The sequence below is a fragment of the Eucyclogobius newberryi genome, unplaced genomic scaffold, assembly GCF_026437365.1.
Source record: "Eucyclogobius newberryi isolate DKJ021-1_F unplaced genomic scaffold, fEucNew1.0.hap1 SCAF_21, whole genome shotgun sequence".
Classification (NCBI taxonomy): Eukaryota; Metazoa; Chordata; class Actinopteri; order Gobiiformes; family Gobiidae; genus Eucyclogobius; species Eucyclogobius newberryi.
In genome coordinates, this window is record NW_027315846.1 from 27508413 (window position 1) to 27527593 (window position 19181).

Consider the following 19181-nt stretch of genomic DNA (forward strand, 5'->3'; position numbering starts at 1 on the left):
TCATTAGAACCCTTGGGTGAAATTTGTTCTTACAACATGGAAGGAGCTATTCAAAACATAAACACTAAACAAAGATATTAACATTTTTAAAAGGTTGGCTTACGAGTTACATTAAAAGTCTATGTGGACGCGTGTCTTGGGCGTCCAGCGTTTTTGCGGCGCGTTTTGAGTGTATTTCTGGCGCGAATCCTGCGTTTTGAGAGTCAGGCACGGTGCGTCAGGGGCGTTTGGGCATTGACGCTTTGGACGCCAATGCAGAAAAGTTGAACAAAGCTGAACCTTTTCTGCGGCAGACGCGGCACAGCAGCCAATCAGAGATGACGTTCTAGTGACGTGCCTATGCACGACCCGGAAGAAGACCCAAAACAAAGTCCACAGCACTAAAAAAATCCTCCTGATATTGACTAAACTCTGCTCACCTCTGAAGTATCTGGACCCAGACTGGCCCCGGGGCCCATCGCCTTGTTTTTGGACTTTGTGAAATTAATGCACCAAAGCCACTTTCTCCACCTGTTCTGCCACTGCACCAAGAGAACAAGCAACAACTCCTCCACTGCACATGTGCACTGGACACTGCACGTGTGCGCTGGACATTGCACTGGACACTGCACATGTGCGCTGGACACTGCACTGGACACTGCACATCTGCGCTGGACACTGCATGTGTGCGCTGGACACTGCACTGGACACTGCACATCCGCGCTGGACACTGCACATCCGAGCTGGACACTGCATGTGTGCGCTGGACACTGCACGTGTGCGCTGGACACTGCACGTGTGCGCTGGACACTGCACGTGTGCGCTGGACACTGCACGTGTGCAGTGGTCTGCTGGGGAGTGTGTGCCTTCAAATGTGAACGCAGCATAGATTCAAGATTTAAAGTCTGGACAACAAAAGGACTAAAGGTCTTTGACCAGATTCTAAAGGAAAATCATCTGAAGAGATTTGAGAAGCTGAAAGAATTATTTGACTTGAAGAAAATAATAAGAAGTTATTATGACCAAGAAATTAAAAAGAATTATACAGCCCTTGACTGAAAGATTCATTGAAGATTATAAATCTGAACTTTCAAGGGGAATAATATTCAAATTATATAAATGCATTTAAAATTTGCCCTTTAATTCTACTTATTACATAAAGGATATGGGAAAGTGCGTCTGGTTTCTTTCTAACTCCACGTCAAAGTGCCCATGACTCACAGGGAAATGCAGACTGTTGGAGAGGATTTGGCAGCAGGAGACAGACTGTTGGAGAGGATGTGGCAGCAGGAGACAGGCTGTTGGAGAGGATGTGGCAGCAGGAGGCAGACTGTTAGAGAGGATGTGGCAGCGGGAAACAGGCTGTTGGAGAGGATGTGGCAGCAGGAGGCAGACTATTGGCGAGGATGTGGCAGCAAGAGACAAACCACTATCATGTGTTTTGGGATTGTCCTGTTTTTCACAAATTTAGACTGAGATCAACAAAGTCTTACAGACAATTTACGACATCACCATCCACTGGATTTCAGGACCCTGTATTTGGGCCTCAGGACTCTGTATTTGGGCCTCAGGGCTCTGTATTTGGGCCTCGGGACTCTGTATTTGGGCCTCGGGACTCTGTATTTGGGCCTCACGACTCTGAATTTGGGCCTCACGACTCTGTATTTGGGCCTCAGGACTCTGTATTTGGGCCTCAGGACTCTGTATTTGGGCCTCAGGACTCTGTGTTTGGGCCTCAGGACACATCCAGCAGCTCTCTCTGGAGCTTCCTCCTGGCGGCGGCGGCGGCAGCAGCAGCGAAAAAGTCCCTCAAGAAAAAATGTATAACACAAAATTTCATGGTTGACTTGTTCTCTTTCTTTGTTTGGTTTTATATGTTTATTCATTTGAAAACTACAAATATTAAGAATTTGAAGCAATCATTCAATAAATGGCACGAAAATATTTGCTGACATTACTTTTCATCGTAGATTTTATACTTGGGCAAACTTTACTAATTCATGAAGATGACTTATGACTCGTAGTCATTTTGACCTAAATACAGATTAGATGTAATGATCCTGCCAGAACAAAGAACCAAAACCTCCATAGAGAGCCCATTTATTGAAATGATACCGAGAATCATTAGCATTTGAAAAGGCCTGACTCTGTTCACACCTTCAGTCTCGTGTTCTAATGACATGCAGCGCTCCGGATGGGGATTGTCTTGTAAAGTGCAGTTTCTTCTCAGTCAGAAAGAAAAAAAAATCAATTGTGGGAAGGGTTAACTTTCCTACACCTGTCCTATCAGGCACCTGTTTGAGAGAGCTGTGAGCCAATCAGAGTGCAGGGGAAGAGCCATGCTTCCTGCCAGAAATACATATGGGCCTAAACTCAGGGGAAATCACAACACCTGACTCATCAGTGCCTTCCACAGCCTCTCACTGACAGAAAGGAAGGAGCAGACACACTTGTGGAGACATGACCAAAGTGACTGAGTAAGTTTGCTTTAGGGCTTTGATTCTCTGTAAACTGTGTTAGCTAAAAATGAAGCTGTTTGTGTGTCAATGAAAAACCATTAGAATTTAAACTAGGATCGGACCTTTAATTAACTTTCACATTTCAGCCTATTTTAAATTGTTTTTATGCAGTGGGGTCCCTAAGTGTATTGGCGTTGGTTATCATAAAAGGGAAACATTTTCCATATAGTTTGAATTAACGCTGTTTGAGTTTGTGCTCTTGGGGTGTAAAGCCAAGCGACTGCATGTGAGCATGGAATTACCTGTCTCTGACTCTTTAGTGAAACTCAACGTGGCAGAGATGTGTGCAGAGGGAGAAGGAAGGGCAGGTGCATTTAAACCTTTCTAGTTGTCATTTTAGTCATTGATCCCTCTTTGTGGTCCTTTGCAAAGAGGCTGCCACGGCTTTTGATTATTCAAAGTAAACAGCTAAACTGCTCACTGACACTTCTCACAGTATTCAGGCTATTTACAATGACAAGACAAGTCCTAAAACAAATGTGGCTCTCTTTAGTGACAGTGATAGGGGCTCCTCAGCTGTCGCTTGAGGGGGTCTGCTTACACAGTCCTAGTCTTCTCGTTTAGTGATTTAGGATTAAGGATCTTGTTAAAGCCAAATGTGGAGCTGGTGTGATGTTTGAAGACTTGGAGTGTGGGATTCACTGCTCGCTCCATCCACACAGTTTTACTCTCATTGTCTTAACTTGCCTTTTACAATTGCTTATTTGATGCTCTTCTCCAGGACTCTGGGACTGGTCTTTCAGAGTGAGAACTTTAACTACAACCATTACACCAACTACAACATGGACTCCTGGTCCTACATAAACAGTCCAGTGCTGGAGCAGAACTCCACCAAACCCAGACTCCAGCCAGGGGACGACATTACAGCCATCACAATGCTGTACGAGCAATGCAAGGTATGGAAGGCCTTTTCAAGAAGATAGATCACTGCATACTGAACATACTGAATTCAGAAATGTAATCTTATTTTTAAAATCGTATTTGAGGACAAATATTTCTGGAGACATTTCTTAAAATAAGAAGAATAAATAGAAAATGTGTTTTCTTGAATAAAACATTATTTTACTGAAACAAGACAAACGTTTTGTAACTTGTGAAATCTTTGTCCACCGACCAAAGCGATATTATCAGACAAGAACTAGTCTAAACCACTAATGTCCCAAATTCAACTAATAACATGATGAATTACTTTGTAAACTTACCTACGTTTATTGTATTTCCCCAGAGCCAGAAAGAACATAAAACGACTGAACATCGGAACCTTGTCTGCAAATCCAGTGACAGGTGAGCAACATTGAGCGAGTCAAATGTTTTCAAAGAGCCGTCCAGAGCTTAACTGCATCCACATTCACAGCCAGTACAACCCTCGCCACTCCTATTGTTGGTGTTTTGGGTTCAAGAGCTACTGCTACTACTGCACGGGTAAATAAGAGAGAAGGCTAATCCCCAAGTCAAACATCTGGGATTGTTCCAGCCCTCTTTCCACACATCCATCCATTTTCTTTATCATCATTCCTTCAATGCTCAGCGAGTGTCCATGTCGATAAACACTAAACCAATCTATCCCTCGACAACTACTCATTGTGCAAAGGATCAGAAATAAACAGAGAAAGTCAAACAAGCAAAAGAAAAAAGGGATTCCTGGCTAAACAGTCCTCAGTGAAAAGAGAACGTGCCTGGGACACAAGCTGTAGGAGTGTTGTGTAATGTCCCATCATCCCCTGGCCTTGAAAAAAATCATATTATATTATATAAAAAAAAAAAAATGCTAAAAGACTCTGGTATTGTGTCTCCTTCAGAACACCAGCCAATACAAATGAGCTTGACACATCTTCCAGCGTGTTGAAAATGTTGTCGGAGCCCGTTCCCTCTGGTTACCCCCAGGACATGATGTGCTCCAAACCTGTGGCCACGCCCGCCACCTCGGACAGCTACACCACCCTGACCAGTGTCATGGCTGACACGTATGACAAACATGAGCTCAACAACATCTTTGACTCCCTGCTGCAGAGGTGGCCAGAGAACGGGGCCTTCCCTGACCCCAGCCCTGAGGTAAGCCTATATTTTCTTACATAGTCCAATCAAAATACTTGCAATACTTTCACATTGATTTCTACATGTTACAGTGTCATACATATTATTTACTGGTTGCATCGTTTGTTTGCTTTATTTCTTAATTAGATCGTGAGAATGCACGTTAGAGCTGTTTTCAATGTTTGAAGTTTACAGCCTAAATTAAACAAAGAACCGAATGTATTCTTCTGCTTTAAGTAAAGTAACTGTCATTTAAGTGATTATTATTTTTATCAATAACTAAAATAAATGTAATTACACTGATATATGCATCATGCTCATAAAACATTGTCCCACACAAAAGGTGAAATATGTTTAAGACCCCAAAATAAGTCCTACAAACATTTATACCAAATCCTTGCTCACTTATGATTCGCTGAACTTCATAAACTATGTCATAATTCACGTTCTCATCTTTGCGTGGTGATGTAAAGCTGAGATGTGTTTGTGTTGCTCCTGCAGACTCTTCCTTACAGCAACCCATTCCCAGAAGAGCAGTCCAGTCCGGTCTACTCCGGCTCCTACACCGGCTCGCCTCAGGAACGATTTACAAGTGACTTCCAGTTCTCTCTAGGGGCCCCCCCAGCCACTCCGTCCAAGGCCAGCGAGCTCCCCATGGTCTATCTGAACAAGGGCCAGTTCTACCCCATCACGCTGCACGGGGTGGACCGCTCTTCAGGCATCACAGCCGCCAAAGTCAAGGTAATTTGTTACATTGCTACAAAAAAAGGTTAAAGCGATGAATAAAGGATGTAATAGCTTGACTATAATGAAACAAGTCAGTTAAACTACTAATTCATTTAAAATGAATGCTCTTAATCCAAGTAAAATTATCTTTAAACCAGAATAAGAAATGAATGAAAACTAGTAAAGAAGTTTGGGTTGAATGAGTCAAACTAAATTCATATTATGAACGCTGTCAAATTGTGTGTAATTATTTTCCATTGTAACATTCAAATGAATATTTCCATGACATTTTGTCCTAACTGTAATGACATAATAATTCCTATTGTTCACAAGTTTCATCTATCCCGATGGCTGATGAATTCACACATTCTTTATATGTCACTCAACCAGCCCTTCCCAAAACCCTCCCAAGGAAGTTGGTGACTAACTCGCGTAGATTTGGGCTGGTGCGAATGACGACATATCACATTGTCAGTCCACTTACCCATATTATTATACTTCATGGTGTAATCAGGGTGAAGAGTAATAGTGCTTTGACAGATTTTTCAAAATGTCCCAGTAAAAGCCGAGGTGTGGTGTGACACAAGACCTTCCTTTGTTGGAGATAAGAATAAACACAAACCGAGCCGTTCGTTGCAGACAATGTGAGGAGACTGGCTGGATTTGCAGTGACAAATGACTTTTAAAATGGGTAGTTCTGCCGTCTCCTGATTGTGTCCGTTTCCTTTCCCAGACTGTGGTGATGGCCGTCTTTGAACATAACAAAACACCAGAAATGCAACTGAGATTCTGGAATCACTGGCATGCGCGCCAGCCGACCATCAGACAAAGGGTCATTGACATAGGTAAGCAACTCAGTCAAATACAGAAAAAAAAGAAAACTTTTCAAACTATTTTTGTTTTTCTCATTAACAGCTGATTACAAAGAAGTTTTCAGCAGCATTAGCAATGTTGAAGAGGTGGCCTTCAATGCTCTCTCCTTTGTTTGGAACCCCAGTGAAGAAGCCAAGGTAAACTCGTTGTGCGTGTTTGTGAAGCCTTTTTGGGAAGTGCATGGCATGTAGGGAAGGTGTAAGAGAGGAGTGCCCAGAGACAAAGGGAGCGGAGGAATGCCAGATATGTATTAGGCCTTGGGGTTCCTGTCAACGCACCAGGCAATTGCTACAATAACAGGCCAGAGGTAATGCTGGCCAACGGCAATGCAAGGTGGAGCACACAAGCCAACAGGTGATGCATATCTTTGTGCTGGTGCCAAAGATAATAATGGTCATCACAGAATAAGAACTTAAACGCTGAAAAATACTTGAAGAACTGCAAGAACGGGAGATTAAATGGGATACAATTCCTTGAAAAAAGTGAATTTATCTTGATTTGAGTTAATTTTGCCTTGTCAAAGAGCTACGTTTCTGCCGGACCTGTTCAGTGGGTAAAAAAAAAAAAGATGAGAGAATTGAATATTAAATTAATCGAAAGTTGAGTAGCTATTCCTTGTTTGTAAAAGTACACTATTCATGTGCAGCCAGTCTCATTTCAAACATCTTTTCTGCAGGTGTACATAGGCATCAACTCCCTGAGCACTGACTTCTCCTCCCAGAAGGGTGTCAAAGGTCAGCCACTGAACCTGCAGATCGACACTTATGACTTCAGCTCAGGGACCAACCGCCTGATTCACCGAGCGGCCTGCCAAGTCAAAATCTTCTGTGACAAGGTAGGTGACCGATTAGGTCCCATTACCAAGCAGAGTGTTGTCTTATTCCAAAGATGGCTTTTTATAGGGTGCAGAAAGAAAGATGAGAGATGAGGAGCGCAAGAGGTCCAAAAGGAGGGGCAAAAGTGCTGATGCAAATGGTGAGTAGTATTCTGTAACTGTTTAGACTTTGGACAAACAGTGTCCAGATGAAAACGCCTGAAACTTTTTCATATAAACATATACATTTTCTATCATTTAATGTACACTCTCCAAATGGATGCATTCTTTACAGCAAACAAGACCCTAAGGAGCAGCTCTTCTACCGGCACCTTTCTCCAGAACGTTGAGGATCATGTCACGGTTCCAGTCCTCTTCATCCCAGAGACCCACCTCTCCAGCATGCGTGTATCAGTAAGTCTTTGACCTTTGCCCTGACCTGGGAGGGAGGCAGGGGCTGTGAGTCACTGATTTGGTGCATAGATGATGTATATTGGCTTTAATATCCCATGATCATTGTGATATTAAAACAGAATCTCACATTTGCATGTCAAAGGGGGTTCGGGGTCTCCCCAAGAGAAAAATAATGAGCTATTATTTCAGAATGACACAGTGGCGCAGTGGTTAGTACTCTTTCTTTACAGCAAGAGTGTCCTAGGGCCCTCTCAGGTCTCTGAAAGAGACATTCTAAATCTCATTGGGACTTTAGTAGTTAAATAAGGTTGAGGAAAAAAACTATTTATTTGAAAACTACAGACATCAGGACAAAAGCAGCACTTTAGCTCTAGGGCGGCGGTCGGGGGCGGCGCTCGCGGTCGGGGCGGCGCTCCCAGTAATTGGCCAAATACATCCTTGTTTTGAGCTACACACAAAGACGTGATGGTCCTTCTCAGCGGGGAAACATGCTGCCTTCATTTTCTTTGGATGCATTTTGCTGCCTCAATAAAACCCTCTGTTCAGTTACACATTTAAAACAGAAAAATACAAAATAATTAAAAACCTTAAAATAAATTCAAACTCAAACGGATCAGAAGATCTCATATTCTCATGAAGACAATATCTGTCTAAAACAGAAGTTTAGACATTTTAAGCGATAGACTTTTTCACTAGGCAGGACTTCGATCCGGCAGATCGTTTTTTTTTTTTTTTTCCAAACAAATATTTGAGGCAACTACTGTTGTGATTTTGGGCGTTACAAAAATACATTCAATTGATATTTAAGCTCCTATCTGCCTCCATTATGAGGCTGAGTTTGTTCTAATAAAAACTGAAGGCTGAGTTACTCTGGACTGGCGCTCGCTGCATGAAAGGGACAACTGATAATACACTTCTAACACACATTTATAGATACATGGGCACAGGTAAGGCAAACACACACAAAAGATAGAAAAGGGCACTTCACTTTCTCCCAATTACACATGCCTGCAAGTCAGGAAAAGTGAGTGTGGGAAAGTATGTGGGGAAAAGGGGAGACTCCAAGTCGAAACTGGGCACATGGAGTACAAGCCGCTACAGCTCCATGTGCTGGAGTTGTAGGGGCTTATAAAAGCACCTGCCACTCTCCCTGAGACTTTAGTGCTTAATGCTTGTGCAAACAGTTATGTTGAGGCAGGTCAGTTTTCCCACGATAGTCACAGTGGATGGACAAAACCGAGTGGATAGTTTTCCTTTGCTCTGCTGAAATCCATTTGGAATCATTCAATAATGCCAACTAACTTTATTTTTGAAACTTATCTGAAAGAACAGTGGGGCAATATCGCTAAATCGGATGTCCAAAATGGTAGACAAATGTGATAGGGGAGCATCATTCAACTATCCTTACGCTGTTGGCAGTAGTTCTGGGAAATGCACAAGAAGTCATGATAACATTGACAACAACCAGTGTTCTGATAATGCTGTTGCACAATGCTCTTGTTCCAGCTCTAATCTCACTTCTCATCTGTGTTTCCAGGCCGCTCCTTTGGATGAAAGTGAAAGGTAAGCATTGGAACTCTAGTACGTACACACACACACACAACAAATCCTCAAGAATGCCTTTGACCTAAAAGAACTTTCTGTCAAAATGTAGGGGAACTGTGAAGAGGCTGTATCCAGAGAGGGAAGAGTGCCCCTCTCCTCCAAGTAAGCTTGCCAGGCCGGATGACCCTCAACCAGGTGCAGTATTTTGAAGTCGAGATGATATAATTGCAGCCATTAAAACTATTCTCATAAAATCCTACCCAATTCTTTCACAATAGTTCTTCTCTACGTAAGAACAAGCTCTGAAGAAATCTTTGACGCGCTCATGTTGAGTACTCCAACCCTTGCTGGGCTCAAAGAAGCTGTAAGTACTGTTAAAAAAAGAAATATATATATATATATATATATAATATAATTTTTTAGCTCCACTTTACTTAACACACTTTATACATTGACTGTGTGTTTATAATGTTGCCTACATATCCATTTTGTCTTCCGTTTCAGCTTTCTCAGAAGTATGGCATGCAAGCAGACACCATTGGGAAAATCTTCAAGAAGTGCAAGCGGGGGTAAGTGTCTGGAGTACATCAGATCCTTCAGATTGTGGCGATAGCGTGCCAGCAGGTTTCTGCCTCTTTTAATCTTGCCTTAAGGAAACACAACTTGACAAACCGGGTTGATGGGTCCTCCTTCTACCCGCAGGAATGTGTTAATTGCAGTTTTATAACTGTAGACTAGATCGTGAAAAGATTTGTTTTATCTATTTGTTTAACTACTCATAGCTTATGTCAGGTTTAAAGTGTTGTTTGGAACTGGTGACGGGACAAAAGGAAGTTTGATCAGTGTTGCAAGGATGAGACGGGATGAAGGAACATTGAATAATTGAGACTCATTGTTTAGAAATGAGCAACGTACAAGGTAATTTTGGTTTGCCATGCTAGTTAAATATAAGCACCTAAAGTGTGGTTCTTTGTAAGAAACAAGTGTCCAATCACCTGACTTGTTCACACCATGACAGGGCTGAAAGGGCTCTTGGTGATTCTCCTTCTTGCCTGTAGCATGGAAGCTTAGTAAACAGGTTGGGCTACATTCTCTCCAGTTTGCTTGGTTTCCTCCCTGCGCCTCTGCTTAGCTCTTCAATCAAGCATGTCCCTGCAGGCGTTCAGTCATGAAAGGTTAAAACATCCAGGTCGGGGTGGGGAGGCGGAACAAATAGCCTGATTTATAACCAACGGCAGAAGCGTCTTTGCTTTTTTAACTGCCACATGTTTTGTGGTAAGTGTTCAGAATTCTTGGTGACATGTCTTTTAGGTCAGCTACATACTTAAGTATATGTCAGAATTTGATTTTAAAATGTATAGTTTATTCTGAAAAGGTAAGTCGGCCAGTAGAATATATGTGGTGGTTTAGTTTATTGCATATTTTTTATGTACGAAATGAATTGTTTCAGAAAGTATAAAGAAAATTCCACTTCCAAAAACACTCATTTTCAACCTTTTCAATGAATGAATGAATGCTCTCCGTAAGATCGCTTTAAGATTAATGCATTTAAAAAAAACAAAATCCCACCATTTCGAGCTTACTGCTCGAGTGGTCATTGAACAACTATTGCACACTAAAGTATTGCCAGTTTATAATGCATACATCATTCTGTGTTAATTACCATCTATTCAGAAAAACATGCTTTGACCTGTGACTAACGTCCATGAATCCTCTTGAGATTAAAATCTTTTCATCTGTTTGTTTCAGGATCTTTGTCAACATGGACAACACCATTGTTGAACACTACACCAACCAGTCGGCTTTCCTCATTGAAATGTCAGAAGCTGCTGGGAAGATCCAGATGACTCTAGTGGAAGTCTGAAAAGAATCCCTGCTTTCCCATTGGTTGCTGTGAAGAACCAACCAATCACTGCTTCCATGTGTAATAGCACTGTCCAATCAAAGACTCTCGACGCTGTGACCAGCTGGATACACATGATGGACTGAACAGCATGAGCAGTGTCACAATTTCTATTTTGGAGATTTTGTAAATACTCCCAAATTGTGTCTTGTGTATTTATGTAAATAGATTTAATATGAAAGTGTTATATGAGAATTCCTTAACCAACCATTCGCATTGTATGTATTTCAATATTTTTTTTTAACCATTTTTATTGTGTGTGTGCGCGCCGTATACACATTTTTAGGCTATTATTGTAATTGCTCCAATAAGATCCAGCGGTGTCTTTCAGCCCAAACAATGGTCCAATGTCAACATGGTCTTCTTCTGGTTCCTGGTAGTTTCATGAATAAATACACTTGTCACACATTTCTCTTCAAATCACCAAATCAGACATTTCTTCACCATGAGTAGAAACCACAACTTGGAAAAATAGGTCAGCTACAAACTTTCATCAGAATGTACCCATGTGTGCTCCAAATAATTGTATTGTTCTATGTATCATTTCAAAGCATATCCCTGTTATTTCACTCTAGGTTAGTTGTGTAAGTCATATCTTGCCTCTTTTGTAAGAAAATAAAAAAAATTGCATATATGATTGTATTTCTTTTATATATTACTCCTGATTGTAGTAATCTGGAACAAGCTAACTATGCTAACAATGCTAGTACATCTCCAGAGGGGCCGCTCAGCCAAGTCCAGTCTCAAGCGGGGATCCCCAGGGCCCGCACAAGATGGACAGGTGGTCCAATGTGGCCACAAAGCTTGATCATTATGTTTCTGAACCCTTGTGAGAAGGAGCGCATCACTGAAGGCTGCAAAGGTTAAAGGAGACCACCAGTACAAAGGAAAGGTTTTATTGCACAATCTGCAAGAAGTGAAAGCCGAGGTGGTTAAACTCCGGGTGGAGAGCAAAAATATAAAGACCAAGTTTCTGGTTTTGGAGTCCAGGTCCTGCAGGAATAATATCAGACTTGTGGGGGTCCCAAAAGACGAGGAAGGAGATGAGACAGAGGGTTTGTGCCAGAAGATAATTCCGGAGCTTATATCCAGTGCAGTTCCTTCCATCACTCTAGAAAGAGCAACAACAAGCAAAATTTCACCACGTCTGTGAGGAACAGTGGAAGAGAAAATTGAGATATGGCTTCTTACATCCAGCAACAATTATTGTGACTTTTGAAGGTAAAAATGGATGCTCCAAACACCAGAGGCAGAAAGTTACAAAACACAGTGAACTGGACAGCAACAAGAGATGGATCCATCAACATTATTGTGACTATTATTATTATCAGTAATTCCTCCTCTTATATTTTTGGAGGCTATAGCTATAATTTGTCCTCTCAAGACTGCTTTGGAAGCATCTCAAAGGAGGCGGAGACATTTCCCCAGTGTAATTTTATCCCAGATAAGTCTTAATGTTGTTGGACATTTTGTCCTTAAACAAAGGGTCATTAAGCAGCTGCATTGAACCTCCAGTGTGTTCTTTTGTCTTTCCTCCAAATTTACAGAAATGTAGAGCATGATCACTTAGGTCTATTGTGTCTATATCTTCTTCAGTCTTTTTACATCTGTCTTTATTGAGAACAAAAAAGTAATCTTTTCTGGAATAGATTGTTTGCGGATTCGGCATTTTTTTATACTAGTGTGCCCTAAGGTTCATTTCCCTCCATATGTCAATCAATCCTTTATTCTTCAATAAGATACAGAACTTCTTATTTCTTGTTCCTCCAGAGCTTCTTGAGCTCCACACGTCTAATGTAGCTGAATGTGAAGATTCTAAACACCACCACAGACGAGGGTTCCCTCAGAGTTGTTCACAATCAGTTCCATGACAGAAGGGAAGGAGCGACTGGACTGTGCCTCATTGAGACTATTTCTATTCTGAATGTGGACTATCGTTTATTCACCTCAATTATGTCCAAAAGAACGGAACAAATCCTCCCAAACTGAATCCACAAAGATCAGACAGGATTCATGACAAATGACAAACACAAGACAACATAAGACGATCTTTACACACAATGAGACAAACACAAACACAACTAAACCAAGATGTAATAAATAGTTTAGACCAGGGGTTTCAAACTCATTTTAGGTCACGGGACGTAAAAAAATACAACAATAACAAATGTGCAGCAGGTGAAAGACTGAGTCCATATGCATGCATCAGCAGGAACAGGAACATGGACTTGAGATATTATTTCTGATGTGAAATGAATATATCACAGACCTGTTGCTGCACACTCAAAAACTCTCTATTTTTATAGTTTAAGCTTATTTTAGTGACAAATGTTTCATGTAGTGAATTAAATGAGAGCTCATAGCAGCTTCACTCTGTCATGTTCAGACTTTATTACACTCTGACCTGGGTTTTTACCTGTGGCTCCTGATCTCTCCAGGTTTTGCACTGATTTGGATGTTTTCCTCACAGAGCATCATCACACAAAAAGATTCAGTTATATTCATCTCGACTCTTGAGTGTTGGATCTTACACAAACGACACGAGGCACAGCACAGAAAGAGCGAGGAATGCCAAATCAAGAAGTTTAACATTCTTTTGAACAAGAACAATTCCGGTAAGGACCAGCAGGGCAGAAGGACAGAGACAGACCTCATTGGATCACAGAAGTTAGTTTTCTTGTTGTTAGCTCCACATTAGCGCTGCTTTTAGCACAGCTCTAACAACCACAAAACTGTCTCCTTTCTCTATTCCGCGTGTTTCCCAAAAGCACACGTCTCTTTCCTCGCTCAGACCTCTGCTCAACTCTGTAAAGTGTTGTAAAGTGCACGACGCACGTCTGCACTTCTCAGCGCTCGCACTTGCGCCGGCTGCACATACAGCAGTGCAGAGTAGCACTGGGGCGGGGCCGCCTCTGCAAAAACAATAAAAACAGACTTAAATATCTATTGGAAATTGATAAATATAAACTAGAAATGTTCGGCGGGCCAGATTAAAATATTTTTTTGGGGCCCCCGGGCCGCATATTTGACACCCGTAGTTTGGACGCTGAGAAGACTTTATATTCTGTAGCTGGCCATATTAATTTACAGTGCTAAGCAAATTTAAAATCAATGATGCATTAATAAAAAATATTGGGGCTCTTTACGATGGTCCAACATCAGGAATTAAAATCATTGGTCATCTGACAGATTCACTGACTCTGGAAAGGAGGATGAGACAGGGCTGTGCCTGGTCTCTACTCCTGTTTGCTCCTATTTGGAACAATTGGTCCAATTTATTAGACAATCAAAAACAATTCACAGAGTTACAATTGATGGGACATAAAGTTGCTGCAGATGATGTTCTATTGTATTAGACCAAACCAGAAATGTCCAAACCCAGTGTCATGAATTTTATTCAAGAAATGTCAGGATACAAAATTAAAGTACAAAAAACTGAAATCATCGCGTTCTGGCCCTCTGATCTTTAGAAAGATTTACCCATTTAAATGGCAAATGGAATCTCTTAGATATTTAGCTGTGGTACTTCAAAGAGATCTATCAACACTTAAGTCAAAGGATTTAAACTATAAAAAATAATGTTTTGCCCAGATTTCTCTCTGTTCCAGGTTCTTCCAATTTCTATCCCCAACCGACTGTTTGATGAGTGGAATAAAACAATCTCATGATTTATATGGCAAGGGAAAAAAAACTTTACAACTATCAAAAGACAAAGGAGTCTTTACCTTGTTGGAAAAAATACATTATTTCAGCTCAAATCAGAGCGTTGCTGGTGTGACTCAGAATATGAAGCTCAATGGTCTCATATTGAGAGTAATGTGGTGCCGGTTCCTGTACAGGTCTTACTGGCAGATGACAGACGCTTGAGTCTGACGGAGGAGGTGGAGAAGCCTTGGGTGAAATCTGTTCTTACAACATGGAAGGTGATGATCAAAACATACAAATTAAACAAATATGCTTAAACTGGTTGGTTTATGGTACAAAACATTGGTATGTTTTGTACCAAATAGATCTGAGCTGAGATTCAAGGTCTGGAGGGCAAAAGGTATCAAGGTTTTTCACCAGATGTAAAACATCATCACATGAAAAGCTTCAATATTTTGAAATGATCTTTTGACTTGGAGAAACAGGACTTTTATAGGTTTTTATAAATAAGGAATTACTATACCAAGAAATTAGTATGATTATTTTTGCGTATGATTATTTTTTCTAATCAAGGCGTATAAATCAGAACTTTCAAGGAGGATAATATCTAAATTGTATCAATGCATTTCTAATCTGGACAAATACTAAATATATTAAAAACAAATGGGAAAGAGAGGTTTACCTTGTTTTGACAGATGAAGAGTGGGAACATGTGTGTACATCCTGTGGAAGAACAGGAAATCACATGTGAAGAGGGAGTTTATTTTGAAAAATGTGTCACGTTTCATTCTAAGCCCATGTCAAAGTGCCCATGACTCACAGGGAAATGCAGGCTGTTGGAGAGGATGTGGCAGCAGCAGGCAGACTGTTGGAGAGGATGTGGCAGCAGGAGGATTACTGTTGGAGAGGATGTGGCAGCAGGAAGCAGACTGTTGGAGAGGATGTGGCAGCAGGAGGCAGGCTGTTGGAGAGGATGTGGCAGCAGGAGGCAGACTGTTGGAGAGGATGTGGCAGCAGCAGGCAGACTGTTGGAGAGGATGTGGCAGCAGGAGACAGACTGTTGGAGAGGATGTGGCAGCAGGAGACACACCACTATCATGTGTTTTGTCCTGTTGTTCACAAACATTGGACTGAAATGAATAAACTGTAAACTTCTTTTGACATTTTCATCCCATTACATTTTAAAACGATGTACTTCGGCCTCCAAACTTTGTGATATACTCCTGGAAAAAGGAACAAAGGCCACCACAAAGAAATGGATGACAAAAACCTCACCAACAATCAAGAACCGGACTGACATAAGAACAAACATTAATGGAAAAAATTACATTCAGACTTAATTTGGAATTGGACAAATTTGACAAGCTATGGACTAAAAGGGACTTTGCTCTATTTTTGCTCTCTGGTCTTGTTCTGTTTGTTCTATGTTTTATGTAATAGTTTTCAAAAATATGACACTTACCCCTTTGCTTATAACAACTTTTAACTGGGCACTGGGCAAAAAACTCAAAAGCCACAATATGTCTAATACTTAAAGCAGGAAGAATCGACTCGAATGCGCCTCATAAAGAAACAGCTCGTCCTCAGTCCGTAGTGATTTCTGGTCCCTCCTGACAACAGTAGTCCATTTCTGGTGACAAACGGGGTCTTTGGGACGTTACAGGTGAGGAATCCTTTGGGTTCAGACTTTTTGTTGGCCCAACCCACATTGCAACATGCATCTTTTGTCCTCAAGATGGCAGTAGCAATGAGTGTGTGACCTCCAGCTTTACCTCCCCAGCCTTTTCCCTCTCTCTCTCCACCTGTCTCCATCTTCTCTCTCTCCTCTTCAAACGTGCTCCACTTTGCAGTCCACAGCCTCACACAGCATTAGCCAGAAAAAGCTCTCATCACTGTATCTAACTGGCTCTTTCAACAATACATCTCATATGCAATGCCAGAATTCTGTAACCTAGCAACAGATGGGTGAGCGTTGCATGTTTTCCTGTCCAGCCACAGCGCAGAGAAGACCGACGGCTGCTGCATTGCTCCTGTCGTGATGGGAATGAAAGGTAAGATTTTAACTATGTGTGTGTGTGTGTGTGTGTGTGTGTGTGTGTGGTGTGTGTGTGTGTGTGTGTGTGTGTGTGTGTGTGTGTGTGTGTGTGGTGGGTGTGGTGTGTGCGCGTGTGTGTGTTTGTGGTGTATGTGTGTGCGTGTGTGTGTCTGTGTTTGCGGTGTGTGTGTTTGTTGTGTGTGTGTGTGTTTGTTGTGTGTGTGTGTGTGTATGTGTGCGCGTGTTGTGTGTGTGTGAGTTTGTTATGTGTGTGTGTGGTGCGTGTGTGGTGTGTGTGTGTGTCTGTATGTGTGGTGTGTGTGTGTGTGTGTGTGTGTGTTTGTTATGTGTGTGTTTTTTGTGTGTGTGTGTGTGTGTGTGTCTGTGTGTTTGTGGTGTGTGTGTCTGTGTTTGCGGTGTGTGTTAGGTGTGTGTGTGTGTGGCGTGTGTTAGGTGTGTGTATGGGTGTGTGTGTGTGTTTGTTGTGTGTGTGTGTGTGTTTTTCGTGTGTGTGTGTTTGTGGTGTGTGTGTGTGTGTGTGTGTGGTGGGTGTGGTGTGTGCGCGTGTGTGTGTTTGTGGTGTATGTGTGTGCGTGTGTGTGTCTGTGTTTGCGGTGTGTGTGTTTGTTGTGTGTGTGTGTGTTTGTTGTGTGTGTGTGTGTGTATGTGTGCGCGTGTTGTGTGTGTGTGAGTTTGTTATGTGTGTGTGTGGTGCGTGTGTGGTGTGTGTGTGTGTCTGTATGTGTGGTGTGTGTGTGTGTGTGTGTGTGTGTGTGTTTGTTATGTGTGTGTTTTTTGTGTGTGTGTGTGTGTGTGTGTGTCTGTGTGTTTGTGGTGTGTGTGTCTGTGTTTGCGGTGTGTGTTAGGTGTGTGTGTGTGTGGCGTGTGTTAGGTGTGTGTATGGGTGTGTGTGTGTGTTTGTTGTGTGTGTGTGTGTGTTTTTCGTGTGTGTGTGTTTGTGGTGTGTGTGTGTGGTTTGTGTGTGTGTGTGTGTGTGTGGTGTGTGTGTGTTTGTTGTGTGTGTGTGTGTGTGTTTGTTGTGTGTGTTTGTGGGGTGTGTGTATGTGTGTGTTTGTTGTGTGTGTGGTGCGTGTGTGTGTGTGGTATGTGTGTGTGTTTGTTTGTGTGTGTGTTTGTTGTGTGGTGTGTGTGTTTGGTGTGTGTGTCTGTGTGTGTAGTGTGTGTGTGTGTTTGTTGTGTGTGTGTGTGTATGTGTGCGTGTGTGTGAGTTTGTTGTGTGTGTGTATTTGTGTGTGTGTGTTTGTTGTGTGTGTGTGTTGTGTGTGTGTGTGTGTTTGTTGTGTGTGTGTGTGTGTGTGTGTGTTTGTGGGGTGAGTGTGTGTTTGTTGTGTGTGTGTGTGTGTGTGTGTATGTTTGTGGGGTGTGTGTGTGTTTATTGTGTGTGTGTGTGTGTGTATGTTTGTGGTGTGTGTGTGGTGTGTGTGGTGTGTATGTTTGCGGGGTGTGTGTGTGTGTGTGTGTGCGTGTGTGTTTGTTTGTTGTGTGTGTGTGTGTGTGTGTGTGTGTGTATGTTTGTGGGGTGTGTGTGTGTGTTGTGTATGTTTGTGGGGTGTGTGTTTGTGTGTGTGGTGTGTATGTTTGTGGGAGGTGTGTGTGTGTGCTTGTGTGTTTGTTTGTTTGTTGTGTGTTTGTGTGTGTGTGTGTGTGTGTGTATGTTTGTGGGGTGTGTGTGTGTTTGTTGTATGTGTGTGTGTGTGTTTGTGTGTGGTGTGTATGTTTGTGGGGTGTGTGTGTGCGTGCGTGTGTGTGTGTTGTGTGTGTGTGTGTATGTTTGTGGGGTGTGTGTGTGTTCGTTGTGTGTGTGTGTATGTTTGTGGGGTGTGTATGTGTGGTGTGTATGTGTGGTGTGTTTGTGTGTGTGTGTGTAGTGCAGAAAGTGAACAGTGAGTGATAAATGATGATGAAAGTGACAGTGTCTAAGTGTGTTTGTTGTGTGTGTGTGTATGTTTGTGGGGTGTGTGTTTGTTGTGTGTGTGTGTATGTTTGTGGGGTGTGTATGTGTGTGGGGTGTGTGCGTGCGTGTGTGTGTGCGTGTGTGTGTGTGGTTTTGGTTGTTCTATTTTGTTGCTTTTATCTTTGGACTTTATTGGGAAATCATTTGTCACAAACACAGCTCACCTTCTAGTTTCTGCATATGTGCATATGACCACTGTCAGAGCAGAACACCCAGAGCGTAAAATCTAGTCGCCTCCTGCCGAAAAATCTAGGCTCTGACTGTCTTTACGCACGTGAATAGAGACGATTCTGTGTGAACTAAGAAGTTAGTTATTAGATAGAATAATGTGTCAATCAAAGTCTTCTAAGTCACCGCATGCTAGTGCTAAGTGGACGTAAACAAGATGGATGCAAGCGGCAGCTGTAAAAAACAAATGGTGGATGGTCTCATTCTGTAGCTAACAGTCTGAAGAAAAGATCGATGCCAAACACCGTCTTATAAGTCAAAGAGGTCATTTGTAATGGACGGAGAAATGCGCCAGACGAGCCTTCATGTGGATATTTTTACTGAAGAAAACTTTGTTTACTTGACAATATCTCGAAATCGGACGAAAAACGTTTCGTCCGTCATAAACAGCAAACAGGACATGCGTTTGTAAAAGTTGAGACTTTCTCACAAACTATGGGCAATTGCTTCTTGGGGCATATTATTCAATGTAAAACAATGACATATTCGTT

The 19181-nt window shown here is 42.0% G+C and overlaps 1 protein-coding gene across 1 annotated transcript; it reads left to right on the forward strand.

Annotated features, from left to right (window-relative positions):
* The first annotated feature begins 2327 nt into the window (after positions 1-2327).
* On the forward strand, positions 2328-11431 carry grhl3 (grainyhead-like transcription factor 3). The gene is made up of 15 exons (XM_072458057.1): positions 2328-2456; positions 3220-3394; positions 3724-3782; positions 4298-4550; positions 5034-5273; positions 5992-6103; positions 6174-6268; positions 6808-6966; positions 7034-7106; positions 7241-7359; positions 8897-8922; positions 9014-9099; positions 9183-9268; positions 9409-9473; positions 10654-11431. Exons 1-15 carry the CDS (start codon positions 2440-2442, stop codon positions 10766-10768), a joined length of 1680 nt encoding a protein of 559 aa, XP_072314158.1. The 5' UTR covers positions 2328-2439; the 3' UTR covers positions 10769-11431.
* The last annotated feature ends 7750 nt before the right edge of the window (positions 11432-19181 follow it).

Coding starts and splice junctions, on each gene's coding strand:
- grhl3 (XM_072458057.1), top strand. Junction 4,551..5,033: donor TCCCTGACCCCAGCCCTGAG/GTAAGCCTATAT, acceptor TTGCTCCTGCAG/ACTCTTCCTTACAGCAACCC. Junction 9,474..10,653: donor TTCAAGAAGTGCAAGCGGGG/GTAAGTGTCTGG, acceptor TGTTTGTTTCAG/GATCTTTGTCAACATGGACA.